The sequence below is a fragment of the Primulina tabacum genome, chromosome 3, assembly GCF_025594145.1.
Source record: "Primulina tabacum isolate GXHZ01 chromosome 3, ASM2559414v2, whole genome shotgun sequence".
Classification (NCBI taxonomy): domain Eukaryota; kingdom Viridiplantae; phylum Streptophyta; class Magnoliopsida; order Lamiales; family Gesneriaceae; genus Primulina; species Primulina tabacum.
Window position 1 is genome coordinate 48,209,269 of NC_134552.1, and position 20,630 is coordinate 48,229,898.

A 20,630-nucleotide genomic window follows, 5' to 3' on the forward strand; every position below is an offset into this window, starting at 1 on the left:
CATGATGTGGATTGTACAGAGCCGCTAGAAGAGTTATGTTTATCTGAGGCGGCGAGTTCTCCAGTTCGCAGCAGTGGATCATGTGTTCATGAATGTCGCACCGATGAAGAGTGTGATGAGGTTCGGTAAGAAGGGCAAGCTCAGTCCTAGATTCATCGGACCATTTGAGATCCTAGAGAGAGTTGGGACACTCGCGTACAGAGTTGCTTTACCGCCGAATCTGGCGGGAGTTCATAATGTGTTCCACGTCTCCATGCAACGTAAGTACATGTCGAATCCTTCACATGTGCTTAACTGTAAGCCACTTCCGCTGACACCGCACTTATCATTCGAGGAGAAAGCCACGCAGATTCTGGACAGACAGGAGAAGAGACTCCAGAACAAGGTGATCCAGATGGTCAAGGTCAAGTGACTAAACCATTCTGAGGAGAAGGCTACTTGGGAGACCGAGACCGAGACCGAGACCGAGATGAATAGTCGCTACCCAGAGTTATTCGGTATGTTCTAAATTTCTAGGACGAAATTTAGTGTAAGGGGGGAGAGTTGTAAGGTCCAGGAATTTAATTCACGTAACCTGAATGCATTAAATCTAGGGTTTTATTTTAAATTATGTGTTTAATTATTTTTATGCATTTTATGCATAATTCATGCATGATAGGATTTAATTCATGAAATTTTCCAAAGTTCATGCATTAGGGTTTCTAGATGCATTTCACGCTCGGACGAGGAACGGAGACCGGATAATTTTCAGGAGAATTATTTTAATTACATGATTAATTTCTGTTAATTATTATAAGGTGTTTTTAAGTGTATTTTTCAAAATGAGATTTTATTGGGTATTTTTACCCGCAGAATGTTATTTTTAACGGTACGCAAATTTTATCGAATCGGAGGACGTTTTGAGGGATTCGGTTAATATTTTCAATACTTTCCAACACGAAATATTTTTCGAGAGTGTGTTTGGATTTAATGGGCCTAGTTTTAAGCTTATTGGGCTTAAATATCTTTTTAAACCTTTAAATAACATTTATGGCCCATTAGTGTTTGGTTAACCATTTTTATGATATATAATTTAACCTAAACCACTCTTTAACCTAAACTAATTCTCCCACCAGCCGACACCCCTCATTTAGACACCATCCTCTCGGTTTTCTCAACAGCAAGCTCAAGAAAACCTTCGGCCACTTCATTCTTTGCAAAGGAAAAATCCCCTCGGGTCTCCCTCTTCTCATTTTTGTTCATAAAATCATCAAGGCACGCTTGTTACTTTCTTTTTGCATCATGCACATCAATATTAATGTTGTTGTGAATGCTTATACATGAAATGTTTCGATCTATTCATGAACATGCTTGGACTTTTTTTTTCTTTGTTTTCTTGAACTTCACAATCACCACTCAATTTTTTCTGATTTTTGGATGCAAGGGACTACAGTCTTGAATGTTTAGGGGCTGCTAGTGGTGTCAATATGTTTGCATGGGGCTCAGGTTTGTTGCTGAACGCAGCAAGGGGAGGTCCGAGAGGAGGGTTTCTTAGAGGGTGGCTCAGATTCTTGGGTTCCAGCGTTCAGGGGCCGAACCAAGGCCTGGACCAGACCATGAGGGGTATGAGCCCTGGATGATGGAGGCCTGAGCGCTGCTGGTGCCGCCCCTGGGACAGATCGAGAGTGGGCTAGGAGGAGGGGTCGCGAGTTGGCATCCTTGCGGTGTTAGCGTGGGAGCGCGGTTCTTCTTGGACATGGGGCTGGGTCCTTGGTTCTGATAGGTTCCTTAGGGTATGGTCTAGGTAAATGGTAGGCTGGTTCAAGACTGGTGCGTCAAGGTTAAGCTGATGGCGTGAGATTTGGGAAAGGGTGTGCACGAGGTGGTGAATTAGGAAAGGGTCGAGAGTTTTTTATTGTGCTGGAAATTTTCATCCATGAGTTTAGGGGCCTGATGACATTGTTTTAGGAGCATTATAGTGTTTTTAGGTATGATAAAAAGTTGAGAGAGTTTTGGTTAAGTTTCAGTTCGATTCGGGTTAAAACCAGGTTAAAATAAAAATATTTTGGGGCATTTTAAGAAGTTTTGTAAGCTTCGGGTCAATTTTAGAGGTCTAAGGGTAAACTGGTAATTTTTGGGTTTCCAGGGGCAAAATGGTCATTTTGCACCATGGGTGAGATTTTTGTCCTGACAGCATCCTGAGCACAAATTTATGATATTTTAAATGTGTATGCATCACGTTTATGATTTTTTTGAAATTATGATAATTACGGTGCATGCTTGGTTTAAAGGAAAAATTATGTATATGCATGTTTTTATTTAAGTGATGAATATGGTGACATGTTTTTAAAGGACGTGATTTAGTTGTGACTAACATGATGACACGATGACATGTAAGGTCGGGACTCAGTGGACGGGTAATGTTGTCGCTGATGATCCTCGCCGTCGGGTACCACGGTTACACGTAGATGGATCCATCGACTGACACGATGATACGAAAGTCACAGCTATTGAACGGAATTCAAATTATGAAATTTAACACGTATATGCTGATATGATGATACATGCGATGATTTTACCATGTTTTGCGAGGACACGATTACGTATACGATTTTACTGCAGACATGAAATGTATGTTGATTATGCTATTTTTCACTGTTGTGTGCCACATATATGTACTTGTTATTATTGATACATGTGTGTTGAGTCTTTAGACTCACTAGGCTTGTGTGATGCAGGTGAGCTAGTTACTGAGGAGACTGGAGGTTCTGGACTCTGAGCATGCAGCACTGGTGCGGTGACACGACCCGAGGACCGCAGGATTTTCCTCATATTTATTTATGAGATTTGAGAGGAGTTAAATATTTCTATATGATGATATTACGATTTTTTTTACACGTTTACGTTTTCGTTGATTTTGGATGTTGTTAGTTATTTTTAAACTGCGCTACTTTTATTGGCAAATAAATACGATTATTTTAAATATTATTTTTGTAATTGCAATCTTTTAAAAAAAATTCCGCACTTTTGAAACGAGAGACGTTTCACAACTAGCTTGCAAGGTACTTGTTTTAAATGACGACATAAAGTAGTTTCATAAAAATCATACTAAATGAGTTCAACATGCATAGAAAAAAATCTTGAAGCTTAAGCGGTCCTCGGGTTAGTCCTCCTCACCGTTCGAGCCAACTCACTGATCCTAGCCTCTCGCCTCCTCATACTCGTCCTCACCTGCATCGATCAAGTTTAGTGAGTCTAAATACTCAACATGTATAAACTTAGAATAGCAAATAGTACATAATAAAGCCACATGCGTTTTAAAAGTAGCACATACATATTTAAACTTTGAACATACTTACATAAACATAGATGTGCCATCAATTCATAAACATTTTCATAAACGTTCTTGCATCGTACATACTTAAACATGCATAATCATCATCCATTTTGCGCAGAGATATGTTTCCAAGCAAGTGACCAATACATATTGCGCCTGATCAGACTTTACCGAGTGGATTGGTCTCTGATCATGTTTTACCACTTCCCAATACTGATCATAACCCGGTCATGCTTTACAGGGGTAGAGAGGTCCCCGGACACGTTCTCCAGCTTCCAAACCCGTTCATAATTGGTCACAAGACAATTCGCATACCTCAAAAATATAAAACATTTTCTTTGCACGTCGAACATACTAAAACATTATGCATGCCTGCCCAAAACAGAAAAATTAAATTTTTTTTTTCAGAAAGCTTGGCGCTCGAGCGGCAAAATCTCACGCCCAAGCACCGCCTTGCGTGAAAATTTTTGAAAACCAACACAGTTGAGCAGTCGCACGAGAATGATCATAACTCACTCATCCCTTGTCCAAAAATTACGAATTTACTGTCAAATCGAAGATATCTAAAAGTAATACGTTTTGTATTTTAAAAGTTTCTCCAGAAAACCAACTGAAAATTCGCAGGATTCGAAGCGATATCAGATTCGGTTTTTGAGATCTAAAAACTGATTCAAAATCTTACATTTTCGCTCAAACTTTTCATAACACAAACGAATTTGTACGCACCATACGCATCAAAATACTTAATACGACAAGATTGATGCAGAAATAAAATAGTATATATGTCTTTGCATCTAAACGCTCAAAGATAATGAATACCAACGCGGTGGATTACGGGAGATGACCGAGGAACGCTTGCTACACGATTCTTGCTCGAAAAAGGGACATTAAACTCCAGAAATTTGCAAGGGAAAGGGATTGAGAGGGTGGCTGCCGAAAGAGTTTCAGGAACCCTAGTTTTTCTGATCAAAAGAGAGAGCACAAAAATGTGTGTGTGAGTGTGTGCTGAGTGTGTGCTGAGTGTGTGTGTGGTGTGCAAGAGTGTGTGTGTAGAGATTATAGAGATAATTAGGGGATAATTAGTTTAATTAAAAATACTAATAACCAATTAATACCCCTAATTTAAATAAACTACACATGTTCTAAACTTCTAAGATTTAAAAATTCTCAACTAATCAAATTAGTATTTTAGAAAAACTTAAAATTTTAAATTCACCTAATAAATTAATTAGGCTTTAAAATGCTTAAAATTTCATAAATCATTTAAAATACTAATTTTTCTTGACTTGAAATAAAATACCACAATAACAGACATCGCCTAAATCATTTCCGGTCTCTTTTTTTGATCTCGTATTGAATATTCGTCTGAAACATAAAACTCAAGAAAATATTTTAACGTGCATCAAATAAACATGTAATAATTTAAAATAATACAAAATCATAAATCATGCATCGTTAAAAATCCTTTTAAAATTAAATAAATGATCTAACAATTTAATAAATGGGTTTTACATGTACTGATTTGGGTTCTACAATTAAATCCCCAAATTTTCAAAATTTACATTTTAAAAGGTTAAAATCTTATAAATCGTCTAATATTTTAAATTGAACTTTAATGCTAAAATTCTTAAATCATTTAAAATAACAAATTTTATTGGTTTAAAATAAAAATATAACATTGATAGAATCTGTTAAAGGTGGAAGAGTGTTTAGAAAGAGATTGAATAAACACTCTCAATTTTCAAAACCTTTTCGACTGATGGAGGGGATTCGGAAAACGAGATGCGATTATTTTCAATATATTTAATTTTATTTTCCAAAAATTAATGAAATCAACCCAACACAACTAATTTTATCAATTAAAGTCAAAGCAATATCTATCTAATTCTAAATTCTAGAGAAATTATTGAAAACAAGTGCTCCAAAATTTCAAATCTGTTTACTAAAAATCATTCGAGATATGTATAATAGATATTGATATAATTAGTTATAAATTGTGGCAATCAAGGTCAAAATCAATAGCTACTTACCATAAATTTTTTGACATAATTCAGTATAAATAGTGTAAGTGGAAAACTTGGGGAACAAATCATATTAAGAATTAACAACTGAAAATTATAACAAGATTATTAAAATGACTCGTTTTTTTACAAGTTATCTGATTCTTGGGCTTCTCTTTTGTTTTGCAACAGCTTCGCTTTCGATCTCGAACTCGAATATCGAAGATGAGGTTCTAGGTAACGAATAAAACATCATTCTTAATCAATTATTTCATTTATTTTAAAAAATTCATTGTTTTTTTTTTTAATATTAAATTCATGTGACAGGAGCTAAAAACGGAGGGGGAACATATATAGGTCCGTGTGCTAAACTCCGGTACTGCAATCAAGCTTGCCTGGATAGGGGCTATACAAAGGGCGGCGCGTGTATCGGCGCCCCGGACCCGTTGTCTCCTCCTGGTTGCTATTGCAACAAAAATTGGCAAATATTGGGTTTCAAATAAATAATAGCTTTATGGTAATGTCGTCGTTGGTCAACGTTGGTTTCCCATTGAATCCAAAGTATACTTACATGGCTTGTGTTTGTGGGTTTTAATTAGTGAAAATAAGCAATTATTTTTCCATATTTGGAAGAAAATATTATCAAATAATCGTGTACTGATCGACCGATGAATTATTTTCCTCTTGATTTTGTACAATTTGAACAACCAATCTTTAAAATTATGACGATATAGAAACGACATTAAGATTTTGAAAATTATGTGATGGATTAATAGAATATTATAAAAAAATTAACATGTAAGTTACTAAAAAAAATTATTCATTTATATATAAGCTATAGTTCATCTGTCATCAAAATTTCATCTTTAGTATAAAAGAGCTAACTGACTCTTCCCTCAACTAAAAAAAAAGAAAAGAAAAAAAAGACTACTCTCCGTTGTGGCGTACAAACGACGTCTCCTCTGTCTTTTTTATTATTTACATGTTAGTATATTTTTCTTTATAAATATTAATAAAATCATATAATTTTGTCTCTCCTATATTTTTTAGAAAAAGATGTTTGAAGAAAGATGATTTTGAGAAAACACTTAAAGATTGGGTTCCAAATTACAATTAGTCATATTAGGACGGTCCTACTGTCCTAGTAGGATCCATACTTATTCCTAAACATATGGGGTTCATTGAGAACAATAATGAAATAAAATATTTATGATTTAATAATATTTGGACCTTGGAAGTTTATTGATGTAGAAAAGTGTTTGTGATTTTAGTGGGACCATAGATTTTTATGTAAAGGTTCTTAAGAAAAATTATTGTCTTATAAATTATTGAAATTATTAATTTAGCAAATTGGTCCAAGTCAGGATCAAGAAAAAATATTATGAGTAGGTTTTTTGTGAGACGGTCTCACGAATCTTTATCTGTGAGACGAGTCAACCTTACTGATATTCACAATATAAAGTAATACTCTTAGCATAAAAAGTAATATTTTTTCATAGATGACCCAAATAAGATATCCGTCTTACAAAATACGACTCGTGAGACAATTTATGTTTGTTCGAAAATCAGGTTTCTATTTTTAGAAAAAGATTAAATGAAAATTTTATTTTTAAAAACCAATAAATGAAAAATAGTATAGAAATGTGCTTCAAATCTGTTTATGGAAAACAAATCAGGTCATTGAAAAATGTTCTTAAAATAGTTATTTTCCTCTTCAAAAAACCTATATTTCATAAAATGAAGGAGATTTACTGCCCAATATAACTGAAAAATCATGGTTAAAAAATCAATAGCAACTAAAAAATAAGTAGTATAAATAGTGTGTGTGGACAAGCATTAGCGTATGACAAATATACAATTATATAATGAATGACCCATTAATATTTCAGGAAACCTCTCATTCTGCGGTTTCTCCTTTGTTTGGCAAAAACCTCGCTTTCGATCTCGAGCTCGAATATTCAAAATGGTGGTTCCGGTAACTAATAAACTTAATTTTAATTAAGTATTTCATTTTTCTAAAAAAAGAAAACATGATTTCTTGCATTAAATTTGTGGAAGAGAAGAGAAACATGATCAAGAGCATATGTATATAGATCCATGCTTTAGATTCCGAGATTGCTACCCAACTTGCATTCAGCGTGAATTTTAAAACAGTGGCGCGTGTGTCGACGCTCCGGCTCCGGCCCCGGCACCCGTAGCTCCTGCGGGTTGTTGCTGTGATACAAATTAGTGATGTATTAACGAGTGTACATTCAGTTGAAAAAAATTGATTTTTCGAGTTCCTTTTCTTTTGAGAAGCCAACTGACTAAAAAACAATCTAGGATCCACAGTATATGCTGAAATTTTTTGGAAAAACTGATTAATCAAACATTAACAATTTACGAACAAGATAATGACAATGCTAATTATTTCAAAAGATCTCTAATCCTCGGGCTTCTCCGGTGTTTTGCAGCAATATCGCTTTTGATCTCGAGCTCGAATATCTAAAAGGGTGGTTTAGTAACTATAAAACATCATGTTATTATCAAGTATTTTATTTTTTTTTCCATAAAAAAAATCGTTATTTTTCTAAATAATGTATTGAATTTGTGTGAATGGTGCAACACATAAAAAGCTGATACATGAAGGTTCATGTCTGCTATCAAATGTTCATCTCCTTTTTCGATATAAAAAGGGTGGCGCGTGCATGGACGCTCCGGACCCGTCGTCCGCTCCTGGTTGTTACGGCTACATAGATTAGCACGGTTGGGTTTGAAATGTATTATTGTTAAAAACTAGCGAATGAAATTAATAATCTATCTTCCATGTTCCAAAGGAAATTTTATCAGATTGGTTGCATATCAAATTTTTTTTTTAATGTCACACATTGTATTCCATTTTCACGAGATATATATTTATCTTGAAATAATTATGAAAAAAATAATACGGAAATATATTGGAAAAATGGTGAAAGACAATTTTTATTATATGTATATGGGCAAATGTGGATCAATAGAGTTAGCATTCGTGGAGGGATTATATATGTCATAAGTTATAGTACCAAAAAAACATACTTGTACTAAAATACTTTTGTATTTATAAGTCACATCCATTGATGGTTTAATGCTCAAAATATCCTTTTTCGCAAACGTGACGATGAAGAAAATATATTTTGCCTTGAAGTATCATATCTTAGGGCAATTTATAAATCATCATATCTCACAAATTACACTAATAATGTATATCTTTTCACCAACTCGAAGACAATGGAAACCAGTAAAGCACATGCTCAATTTTCTTCGTAATCTTAAACATTCTATGGATTTACAGAAAGAGATTAATAACAACTGAAAATAATGTGATTGATCTTTTGCAAATTTATATTTTTGGCAAATCAGTGTACATGATTGGAATATGAAGAGTTAATAATTTCAAGTGGTTCTTGCAATAAGGGGAGTAGTCAAAGTTATACTCTTTTTTCTTTGTCTATGATTTTTTCCATGTAGTTTTTCATGACAAGTCTTTTTAATGAGACAATTAACAATTAGAAATAAATGTCATACTCTTTTTTCTTCACTAGGATTTTGTTCTATGGATTTTTCCCTGTAAGGTTTTAACCAGGCGCATCTATCGTCGGAAAGACAATCAAAGAAAGTATATATTGTTGCAATTTTTTTCCTTCGTTCAGATTTTTTCACAGGGGCTTTACTGTCAAAGTTTTAAAGAAACAATATTTGAGTCCGGATGAATTCATCAAACATCCATCTTGCCAAATGTAGATTTTGACGAATAAGTTGTTATGCAAATAATCATAAAAGGGAAGTGTTATAAAATAATGTCTTGTTATAAATTATTATAAATTTGTGATCAAGATAAATATGACAAATAATATATGTAAATATTTGTATTATCCTTTTGACTATTTGTAAATATTTATATTTGTATTATATAGGTAAATATTTTGACTATTTGTAAATATTTGTTATGCAAATAATCATATAAAGGTAAATATTTGTATTATCCTATAAATAAGATAATTGATTTCAATGAAAATTGCAATGAGTCAATAAATTACAATGAATATTGACATATTCTCTCTTTTTTCATATTAATTTCTCTTATGATTTATGACAATAAATTGATAATCTTTAACATTTACATATAAAGATATTTCTCATTTTTCTATTTTTTGTCGGCAAACGACTCTTTTTTGATTGATCATCCACATAAAAATAGTCATCCACATAAAAATAGTCAAGATTATTGTTCCAAAATTACACTTTATAAATTTTTATTGAAAATAAGAGGCAGAACCAAGATCCAAGGACGAGGCTGCAAAATTTTTGAGTTGGGGAATATCCTTCATAAATTTGATGCAACTTGGTAAGCAAAGTCATGATTTTTCAAACCTGAGGCGGACGAGCTCCTCAATCTACTACATTGGCGGCTCCAATGCTAAGATACAAAAACAAAATAATTAGTGCAAGTTATTATTGTTCTTCAGATGAAATTTGTGTCCTCTTTGCCGTTGCAGGCCACAATCTAACGTACGAAGACAGATAAAAACAACCATCTCTCGACAAAATTACAACTTTGATTGCTGTCTCCAGCGACTCTGTTAAACCATCGTGTTCATCACAAAATTTTGATGAATCCAAGGTTTCAGGGACATTTTTATACCCACAAAACAGATCAAAAATTTCAAGAAACTCAAATGGGATCCTTACAAGAACAAAGATTGAAAAAAGTGGTCCTAGTCCCATTCCCTTTTCAGGGACACTTAACACCGATGCTCCAACTTGGCTCGCTCCTTCACTCCAAAGGCTTCTCAGTAGTCGTCTCCCACACTCAATTCAACGCCCCTGATATTGCAGACCACCCCGATTTCGTGTTACTGCCATTGCCAGACGACGTAGGGGGCTTGGATATGTCGTTTGACAACATGTTGAATGTGATCTCGGCTATGAACACGAATTGTGAGGCACCGTTTCGAGATCATATGGTGCAGATGCTGCAGAAAGAAGAGGTGGGGTGTGTGATTCATGATTCAATAATGAAGTTTGCTGATGAAGTGGCTAATGATTTGAGGATTCCAAGTATTGTGTTGGGCACTTCCAATGCTTCTTATTCGGACTCTTTATGTGTCATGTTGGAATTGCTGGACAAAAAACTTCTCCCCTTGCCAGGTATTTGCCCATTTACAAGGGACTTCGTAGTGGTAATTGAAATGAACATGGATGAAATTCTAAAATTTCAAATATAATTTCACTTCGTTCTTTCTCAAACACAGAGTCCCAACTCCAAGAATCTGTACCAAATGCTCATCCACTAAGGTACAAGGACCTTGCTCTTTCTGCATCCTCGGAAATCCCAGATATTGTCATAGATTTCACTCGCAGTTACATTGATAAAAAAACAGCTTCTGCATTCATATGGAATACAGTGGACATGCTTGAACATCAATCATTGCAGAAACTCCAGCACCATTACAATGTCCCATTCTTCACGGTAGGTCCTCTCCACAAAATGGCTCCACCATCCCGCACCAGCTTGATCAAGGAGGAAACCGCCTGTCTAGCATGGCTTGATAAACAAGCTCCTCGTTCAGTGATTTACGTGAGCTTAGGCAGCTTAGCGACGATAGAGCAGGAGGAACTGATAGATATGGCATGGGGACTAGCCAACAGCGAGCAACCATTTCTGTGGGTGATACGCCCCTCGTTGGTTAATGGGTCAGAGTGGATCAAATGCTTGCCTGAAGATTTCGAGGAAAAAACTCGAGAGAGAGGGTGTATTGTGCAATGGGCACCACAGAAAGAAGTTTTGTCACATCCAGGGATAGGAGGATTCTTGACTCACTGCGGATGGAATTCAACATTGGAAAGTATCTGCGAAGGGGTTCCAATGATATGCAGGCCGTGTTTTGCAGACCAACTGGTGGATTCGAGGTATTTGACACATGTTTGGAGAGTTGGGCTTGAGTTGGAGAAAAATTCGGGGAGGTTGGGTATCGAGAATGCTGTAAGGACAATCTTGACAAGTAAAGAAGGCGAAGAAATGAAAGTTAGAGCGAGTAGAATGAAACAAGAGATGGAACGTTGTGTGCTCAGAGGAGGTTCTTCGTACAATTCACTATGCGAATTGGTAGAGTACATCAGTACACTTCCAAGGAAAATCTGACAAGGACCCGTATCTTACAAATATTAAATTTTACATTTGTAATAAGGGCATGCGAATGCAGAAACATGCCAGCTAGATTACCGATGATAATATACCATATTACTTGAGCCAATGATATCTGAAACAATTCAATGGACAACTTCACATCTCTATTTAGCAGATGCTGCAACAGATCGACCAAAATGAATGCAGTCCGAATATTGCTGACATAATGCAAAATATGATCCTCAAATATTTATGTTCTTGGTTTCTGTTGGGACAGATGAATTCGTAATGAACAAATATGTTGGATCAGAAACGAGTCGAAAGAAGTTATAATTTTGTTCTACTTCAATTGCATAGATTTACTTCTCTACATAGACTGAGAAGTGACTCTTCACACGCATTAATAATGCTTGCTGTCATTCTAGTATTCCCATGCTTGACCACAAATTTTAGACACTTGGATGAATACATAAAATAAATTCAACATTTTAACTTCAACAGTTTCAAATATATATATATATATACTAGGAATGATCGCACGTAGGTGACTAATAATGAAAAATAAAGATTTAGATAATTTTTAAAATCGTTTGAAAAACATCTTATTTATAAGTATTTATTAATCTAAATATATCAAAATACAATAAATAAAAATACATGATGACGATAATCAAATATATTCATTATTTATATAACATTTTTCAATTCGTGTGATTATAACATAATGATAGCTCTATCAAATTAACAAAGATATTTTCATACAAATATTATTCACAATGAAAAACAATAAAAATAAAATTAATATAATAATGAATATTACTAAAACCAAAATCACAATATTTTTAAATGAAGTGCATATAGCGATTGTCAAATAAAATTCTCTTAATTAACTAAATTATCATAATAATGTTAAAATAAAACCCCGAAACTTGTTATTTAGTTAAATATCAATTTTGTTTTTGCTAACTTTTAACTCCTAGCGAATTTTGTTTAACTTTCTCATTTTTTAAAATATATATTACACATAGTTAATTTATATCATAATAGATCATTTGGAAATTAATATTGATGATTAATAATTTCATGTTAAATAAAATTTTAAAATAATATCAATCAAATAAATATGTGTAGTAAAACACATATACGTAATATTCAGTTTAAAAATATCACATATAAAAAATTTAATTTCTAAAAAATTATAATAAATTAGCACTATAATTCATATTTATTATAAGGATTATCTTAATTAAAAAAATTAGAAGAATTATCTCATAAATTTAATACAAAAGTATAAAGTAATTTTCATTCTTTTTAATTTCTCATTAATTTCTTTTTCTATGAATACAGTTGAAATAACTCAAAATAATCAAATTATATTGCAAATAAAATATTAGAAAAATTTGCAAAAGAGCATATAGAATTTGCATACTCTCAATATCCATTTCAATTGGAAAAAAAACCATAAGAAAAATGACATTTTCTCGCATACATTTTATAACACTTGTAAAAAAGTGTAAGCTTGAGATATATATTGAGACATTAATTAATATCACAATTTATTAAATTAAAAATATAAAAAAGTATCATACTAATGTATTTGTAATATTTTTCGTCAATTTAACTAAAATAATGAAATATAGTTATTCTCATTTTCCATCTCAACTCTTAAATCAGAAAATTAAAAATTCACCAAAATAAATAAATGAAACATTAATTAAGTAATGGTGTGTAAAAGGGTAACTAAGAAAATTCACAAATCAAACTCATATATTTATATATATATATATATATATCACAAATCTTTGACAAGCATTTTCTATATTTAAGCCAAATTTTCAAGTATAAAATGAAACATTATGTCACAATGTGATGTCGACCACAAGCATTCCTGCCAAATGCACCCATAACAGGAATTTTTTGCCGTTATAATGATGTCGGATTGCAAATGGCAGCCAGCACTTTGGTTCCACGTCAAGCAGGCAATGGTTCCTCCATGACTGCATGATGAATACAGGTGACAGACAATCATAATTCACCAAAAAAGAAATCATGCAGGGAACATGATCGAGTATTTGCATTTGCTAGCGTGTTGGAGATGGACCGACTCAACCACGTGCTATATATAATAACATTCAATATTCATTGACCAATTCCTCATCTGGTCTCATCTTGCACAAATAATTAGCCAAGTTGACATAAAAGTTCACTGTATAATTTACATGAGTTCATCACACACTGATATGGGACGGAGCAATAAAGTTTCAGTTTGTAACAATCATGTGAAATAACAAATGGGAAAATTCAAAATAGAGTATGAATGGGTGGACGACTGCATATGCCCACACCCACAAGTTAAAGTTAGAAGTGTGCACAAGAGAGAGAGAGATACCTTTTGATCGGAATTCAGATGAATGATTTGTCACTCTTCCGGGGATTTCTGGTGCTTTCGTTGGCACATCAGGAAGATCGAGCTTCTCTTCTTGTTCTTCAGCAGATGATACTGCAGAAGGAACTTTTGGAAGATCTTGAAGCATAATCTGTAAAACAATAAAACAGGACCCATTGAATTTGATAATAACAGTTTCTTTTGAAGTATGCATACAGATTGATCAGACACTTGTTTACAAGAAAGAATGAGAAGTTCAAGATATGGAAGCAGAGAACAATCACAAGATGAGCTGGTAATACTGATCCATGTCATGTAAACGAAAGATCTCATTCAAAAATAAAATTGTAAAAAGTGTGGGTTAATTTCATGCAAATAAAAAGAAAAGACCTGTGTCTCCAGATTTTCAAATTCTGCTAAAATTTCCTCTTCATCTTCGGCAGACAGCTTCTCTCCCAAGAGCGCATTCATTTCCTGTAAAAACCAAGGCAAAGAACATTAAAGTGCGCTGAGATCCAGTTGATACCCAACCATTTAAAAATGTCTCTAGCAGAAGAAGAAAAAGTTGATGATAAGTGGTTAGCATCTATACTATAATACACTCTGGAGCAAACAATATTTACGAAACCACTCCAATAAAGAATTGGAGTAGCAAGAAGGAACTTACATCTTGATAAGCTTTTGCCTCGGCAGTATCATCCATAAGCTTTTGAACATCATCCAGGTTTATCTCACTCTGTATCGCTTTCACTGCATTATTTCCATCCTTTAAACTCTCAAACACAGCTTTCTGCTTGCTGGCTAGTTCAACATCTGCCAACTGAAGAACACTCACACTTACAAACCAGGAGGTTTTGTTTCAAAATTAGGGGAGGAAATCCAAAACAGCATGTGAAGATAAAGATTTGAACTACATAAAAGAAACTAACTGCAAAATAAATTTCTGGAAAATAAACATACTTGCTGCTCGACATTGATCAGCCAAGCATCCACTTGCTTTAATAGCTCTTCTTGGACTTTCTTTTTCTTTAGTGCCAACAATGCTCTATCTTTCTTCTTATCCCGAAGCAAGTCTTTTGCAGCTTGTTTTTCAGCTTCAATAACATTATCTAGCTGAAAGTATTGAGGATGGAAAAGATCTGTGTCAAAAATACCATGGAACATTGACACGGTGCTCTGTCAATACAGTACAAGATAAGACAGTTTGGAATTCACTTTATTAACAAGTTTTTGGTGGTGCGCCAAAATTGTTTGTTACTTATTGTGGATGTCTGATGGGTTTAAACAGTGCACCCTTTCAAGCTATTATCTAATGTTGAAGCTTTCTTTTCGATTCATTTAGGTATCTATAAATAACAGAACTTATAGACAACAAGTAGCATATTGAAGTCTGATTACACAACAATAATATGACATTTAATTACTTCAATAGAATCAGAGACAAACTAGCTCATGACTTGCAATGATATGATGCTGCATGGTTTATCTCTGCTGGAATACATAATGCATTAAAAGAAAAGAAAAAGAAACACAAAATATCATGGATTAGCAAATATAAAAGAACAAAGTCCTGGAAAAAAAAATTAAATGGTTTGATTAAGAACCACCCATGATCTTGATTCTATATTAAAAAAAATTATAAACACCGCAAAATTTAGTAATGGCAAATGTTGGAGCAAGCATCCCAGAGAATCAAGATAGTTTTTACCGTGTCCATAGTGTAAATGTTTATACAACTTTAAGAAATGCCTTTCGAGTTCTTAAGAATGCTGAGCACGCTAACTAACAAATTGTGCGCTTTTGCTTTGAAAGTTAGTAACAAGAACTTTTACTTATAATAATTATTCTGAGGTAATTCTGTTTCTCCCTTTTATTTTAGGGGTGACCACCATCGGAAAAACCAACAGGGAAGGTGAGGTTGTGACAGGATCGGATGAGAAATTTTATAAATTCAGGGGAAACTTTTTATTTCTAAATCTAATCAAAGTATGAAAAATACAAAACAGGGATTCGACTCATCTGACAAGAAAACAACGAACTGGGTTAGATAATAAACCGAGCATGGTCGATGATCATCAATAAATGCTAGTCTCTGGAGAACATTCATATTTACAGAAAACAAAAGAAATTACCAAATAAATGATGCAAAAAAGTACCAAAGTGATTAAGAAGCTCAGCATACCAAACTCTGGTCATTCAAATTAGTAAGAAACAAATCTAAGGTTGATTGAAAATGATATTAGCATGAAATTTTTTAGGAAAATATTGTCTTAGTTATATAAATTGCCATACTAAATAGAATAATCATCAGCCATTTTAGTCCTAAAACAATCAAAATATTATTGTATGCATAAAACCTATAATAAAAACGCCATGTGCAGCAGTTTGAACTCCAATCCAACCCATACCCATATCGTAAAACCGTTGCCTGATCAATCTCAACTAAATCGCCCTCATTAAGATATCACAGCAATCGTAAGAAAACCGACAAATATCAGCATTGACTTCCATAATGCCACATACCCAACTCTTAAATTATTATTTTTTAACTGATCGATTGGTTTCAGGATCGTGCTTCGTGAACCAATAGGAAATTCAATTTAATAAACAAAATTTATCAAATAACAAATAATATTTAAAAACCACAATGATTATGAAGAGAATGATTAATAAAGCAATAGAGTTTGAAGGGTACCTGTTGCTGGTATTGAGCAAGCTTACGCCTTTGAGTTTTCAGAGAAAGAATGGCTCTATCCACTTCTGTGATCTTTGGTTTCTTCACAAATATGTTTCCCATTTCCCAAAATCCTCTATTTATTAACCAAAACAAAAGAAAATTCCAAACAAATTATACGACCATATTATTCAAACTCTGATGGTCAAATTACAATCAAGCCTCCGAATCTCATCGGCTTGAAAGCGGGAGAAAGGAGGAGGATTTTCAATGGTTTTGGGCAAAAGAGAATATCTCGGGCCGGTCGGGTCGGGTCGGGTCGGGTTCGGATTGTTCTGAGCATTGGGTTGGAGACCAAATCAAAAGGCAAATGTTATCATTCGCATAGCAAAGCTTCACAAGATATGCGCGATAATTCAGTCAACCAACTTTAAAAATAAGAGTGGTCCATCTTTATCTGTGAGACGGGTCAACTCTATCGATATTCACAATAAAAAATAATACTCTTAGTATAAAAATTATTTTTTTCATTGATAACCCAAATAATATATATGTCTCACAAAACACAAATCGTGAGACCGTCTCACACTAGTTTTTGCCTAAAAATAATTAATTGCTTTAAAACATCTTTATGTAATTGATTATAATTAACAAATTATTTAGTTATTTTTAGAATATAGATATACATGATCTTTAAGCAATGATCTTTTAATTAGACATGTCTATAATTATATGGTTTTGATCTGTTGGGTCGACTCAACCCATCATAAAAAAATGAGAGGTCGAGTTACGTTTTTAGCATCTCGTTTGAATTGCAAATTGAGACTCGAGGCAGGTTGGTTCGTCATTTATTTTTTTAAAAAATAAAATTTATATGAATCATTAAACAATTTCTTTTCTTTTTCGAAATTAATTATTTTGAGGTTACGTGAAATTTGATATTGTATTACGTACATAAAAGAAAAAATTGGTTTTAAATCCTCGAACCCAAACTCAACTTTACCATAACTCTCTACCCCTCAAAAACTTTGCTCAAACTCCCTAAAACCCCAAAATGTGACAAAAACACCCTCATATTGAAGTGATTGATTTTCTGGGCCGAAAATGGTATCAGAGCCGACGTAAAAATATTTCAAACATACACATTTATTATTACAGTGTAATTAAATGTTTGAGGAGGAGAATTTCGAAAAAATTATGAATTCGAACTCAGATTCGAGAAAAATAATTTACAAGAACTATTCCAATATTTTGGAATATACACAAGAGCATTTAACATTGGTTAGATATCAGAAGCAGCAAGGGACGCTACAGCACCCTCGGGTAACTTATGATTCAATCTAATAAGTTTTAGGAGATAGTACCATATTCCTCTAAGCTCTCTTCGGATCTTAGGAAAATCCAGAAAACAGTACAAAATTATGGCAATTTGCTATACTTTGTACCTCAACGAGTAGAAAAAATCCTTGAAAACCAAGAAGAAATTCTTGGAATATTAAAGGATATTCAAACAAGAATTAAAAAAACTATAACAACAACCAATTTCTAGTAAAAGAACTTCAGGAGGATGGTTACCACCATGATTTGATATTGAACCTTTGTTACATCAACAAGGTAAGGCCAAAATGGTGTCAAAACCTTTGACTGAAGAAGAAAAAATGATCAATCTAATTAAATCTGTCTCAGAAAAGAAATTAATCTGATGAAAACTTTAGAAAAGATTGGTCTGGAGGATCTACAAGAACTTGCGGAATCTTTCGTAAATCTTAAAGTCGTAGATCTAAAGATGAACACAGCAGGAGTTGAAACATCTGCTATAACCTGTTCATCTTCTCAGGAACCACCAAGAGAAAGTGTGGGATCTCAGAATGTAAACATGAAAGAATCTCAACCCGATTTCCATACTGGTGGAGGATCACACCCAGCGGGAACAAGGACAAGGAGAAGTCAAATTCTCTTGCACCAAACATCCTATGGGAAAACTGTTTTAGAACGTATACATCCTTATGGGGTTATGCTTAACCTTGATGTATTAGATTTCAAGAACAGAGAAGATCTCATAGATGACTGGACATCTGCTATGAGAATTGCCGCAAGTACACTTGATCTCAACAGAGAAGGATTCATTAAACTTTTAGAAATGAGTCTTATGGGATCAGTTAAAATTGCTTGCGACATGACTTCATTAGAAACTATAGAGTCCGTCTTAACTGGTGAATCTCTCAGTGAGATCGCAGGAAAAATGGCTACCCTATTTAAAGCACAATTTATAGGAATAGACTATTTTAACAGTCAAGATACAGAGAAGAGGAAGAAATATACTTAAGCTCTGTATAGTCTTGAATTACATGACATATGTTTGGTAGATGAATGCATTATGTTATTCACTAAATATAGATGGAATTCAGGAGTCGAAGATGATATAGCCATGCAGCTTTTCTTCGCTAAAATGCCAAGTCCTTGGAGAGAAATGCACATAAGGGAATACGTACCTGGCAATCCAGATACGTTGGCACAAAGTGCCTCCTTTCTCAAAGGAAAATTGGCAGAATGGTGTCATATGGCAGCATTACAGAAGAATTACAAACAATTAAGGGGTATCAACAAAAGAACTCTTTTGTGTTGTAAAGAAAATGATCTTCCAACAATTATTGGAAGCAAATCACAAAAGCATAAGAGGAAAAGTTTTAGAACTCGTCCTCATGCTCGGAGTGGAAAAAGTTCTTGGAAACCAAGAACAGTATGGTCTAGACAGAAAGCTAGATCTTAAAAATCTGGACAAAGAAGTGGACCATCAAGAAGTAGGATATCATCCCAAGCATCGAGTACATCTCGAAGCACAGGAAGAACACCTACGAAGAAAACTTTCAGAAGAGCTCACACTCGAGCTACTGAAAGTTTTAAGGATTTTAATTCCTGGACATGTGGAGCAAGAGGTCATATTTCGACCAACTGTCCAGAAAATGAAAAGAGAGGTATTAAACGCTTCGATCCAACCCCGGATATTGAAGAAGCAGTTTATTACCAAGATCTTATTCAGATATACCGATTCGAGGATATTGCCTCAGATGAAAGTATATATAAAGAAGAAGAAGTCTTAAGTCAGGGAGAATCTGATGGAACTGAATCGGAATCTGACTGAAGACGAGGTGTTTCGACACGAAACACATGAAGATTGGTCTGGTTTCTTTAGCCAGACAACAATATCTCATAGCATGGTCCAGAAGATCACGAGAGAAAATCCTAGTCTTCAGAGATATCAAGGATTCTCTACAGAAAAAGTAGAAAAGTTCTTAGAAAGTCTTGGCCTAAGAAACAGAAAGCATCATCTAATCTATAAAGTTTCTAAAAGGGAAATGGCAATCCTGATGGAACTTACAGAAAATAAAATTGAGATGCAGTTAATTCCTTACGAAGAAATTAATGAGGAATTACAAAAACTCAAGATAGAAGTAGCAAGGACTATGTCCTGGATTCATATTGGAGCAATCCAGATTATGATAAAAGCTACTTTCAAAGAAGGAATAGAATCACCCATTGATATTGCTATATGCGATAAAAGAATGAGGAATCTTCAAGATTAAGTACTGGGAACTATCTCAGGAAATCTATGCGCAGGCAAGAATGTAAGAGTAATCTATCCAAGAATAGCCTACAACCTGGCAGATCGAGATTTTAGCCGAGCCTTGACATTGCACCAAAATTTCAAGGAAAAAAGGCTGATGAAAGAAGGTAATAGACCATATTCTATTACCTATCAGATTTCATATGTTCTATCTAGACACATCATTCATAATTATTTATTAGAAATGAGTTCATTGGCATACCTGAGATATTTGGAAAAGTTTCCCTGGAAATTTATCCAGAAAGAGTTGAGTTTCCTTTAATACAGGAAACAGATATCAAAATACAAGATAAACCGATTCTACAAAGGAATCAATGTCTTAGATTAGAATCAAGGAGCCTATCTTTTCAAGAAGATAGAATTACAAGTTGCAGGTGGGGAAAAGCATCTGTCCAAGAAACCCAACAGGAGCCAAAAAGCTTTTCCACCATAGGAAAGATTAGATGCTCAGAAGGGTGGAAGAAAGTAGAAATAGTATTAAATA

General features: G+C 33.9%; 2 protein-coding genes across 2 annotated transcripts; one reads left to right on the forward strand and one right to left on the reverse strand.

Annotated features, from left to right (window-relative positions):
- The first annotated feature begins 9,565 nt into the window (after positions 1-9,565).
- On the forward strand, positions 9,566-11,980 carry LOC142539158 (UDP-glucose iridoid glucosyltransferase-like). Its single transcript, XM_075644436.1, has 3 exons — positions 9,566-9,679; positions 9,831-10,482; positions 10,587-11,980. Exons 2-3 carry the CDS (start codon positions 9,945-9,947, stop codon positions 11,474-11,476), a joined length of 1,428 nt encoding a protein of 475 aa, XP_075500551.1. The 5' UTR covers positions 9,566-9,679; positions 9,831-9,944; the 3' UTR covers positions 11,477-11,980.
- A 1,230-nt stretch (positions 11,981-13,210) lies between these two features.
- Positions 13,211-16,835, reverse strand: LOC142541128 (vacuolar protein sorting-associated protein 20 homolog 1-like). The gene is made up of 6 exons (XM_075647723.1): positions 16,543-16,835; positions 14,808-14,960; positions 14,515-14,667; positions 14,238-14,321; positions 13,851-13,998; positions 13,211-13,458 (listed from the first exon to the last, which is right to left on the reverse strand). The coding sequence occupies exons 1-6, from the start codon at positions 16,642-16,644 to the stop codon at positions 13,433-13,435; spliced, it is 666 nt and encodes a 221-aa protein (XP_075503838.1). The 5' UTR covers positions 16,645-16,835; the 3' UTR covers positions 13,211-13,432.
- Positions 16,836-20,630: the final 3,795 nt, after the last annotated feature.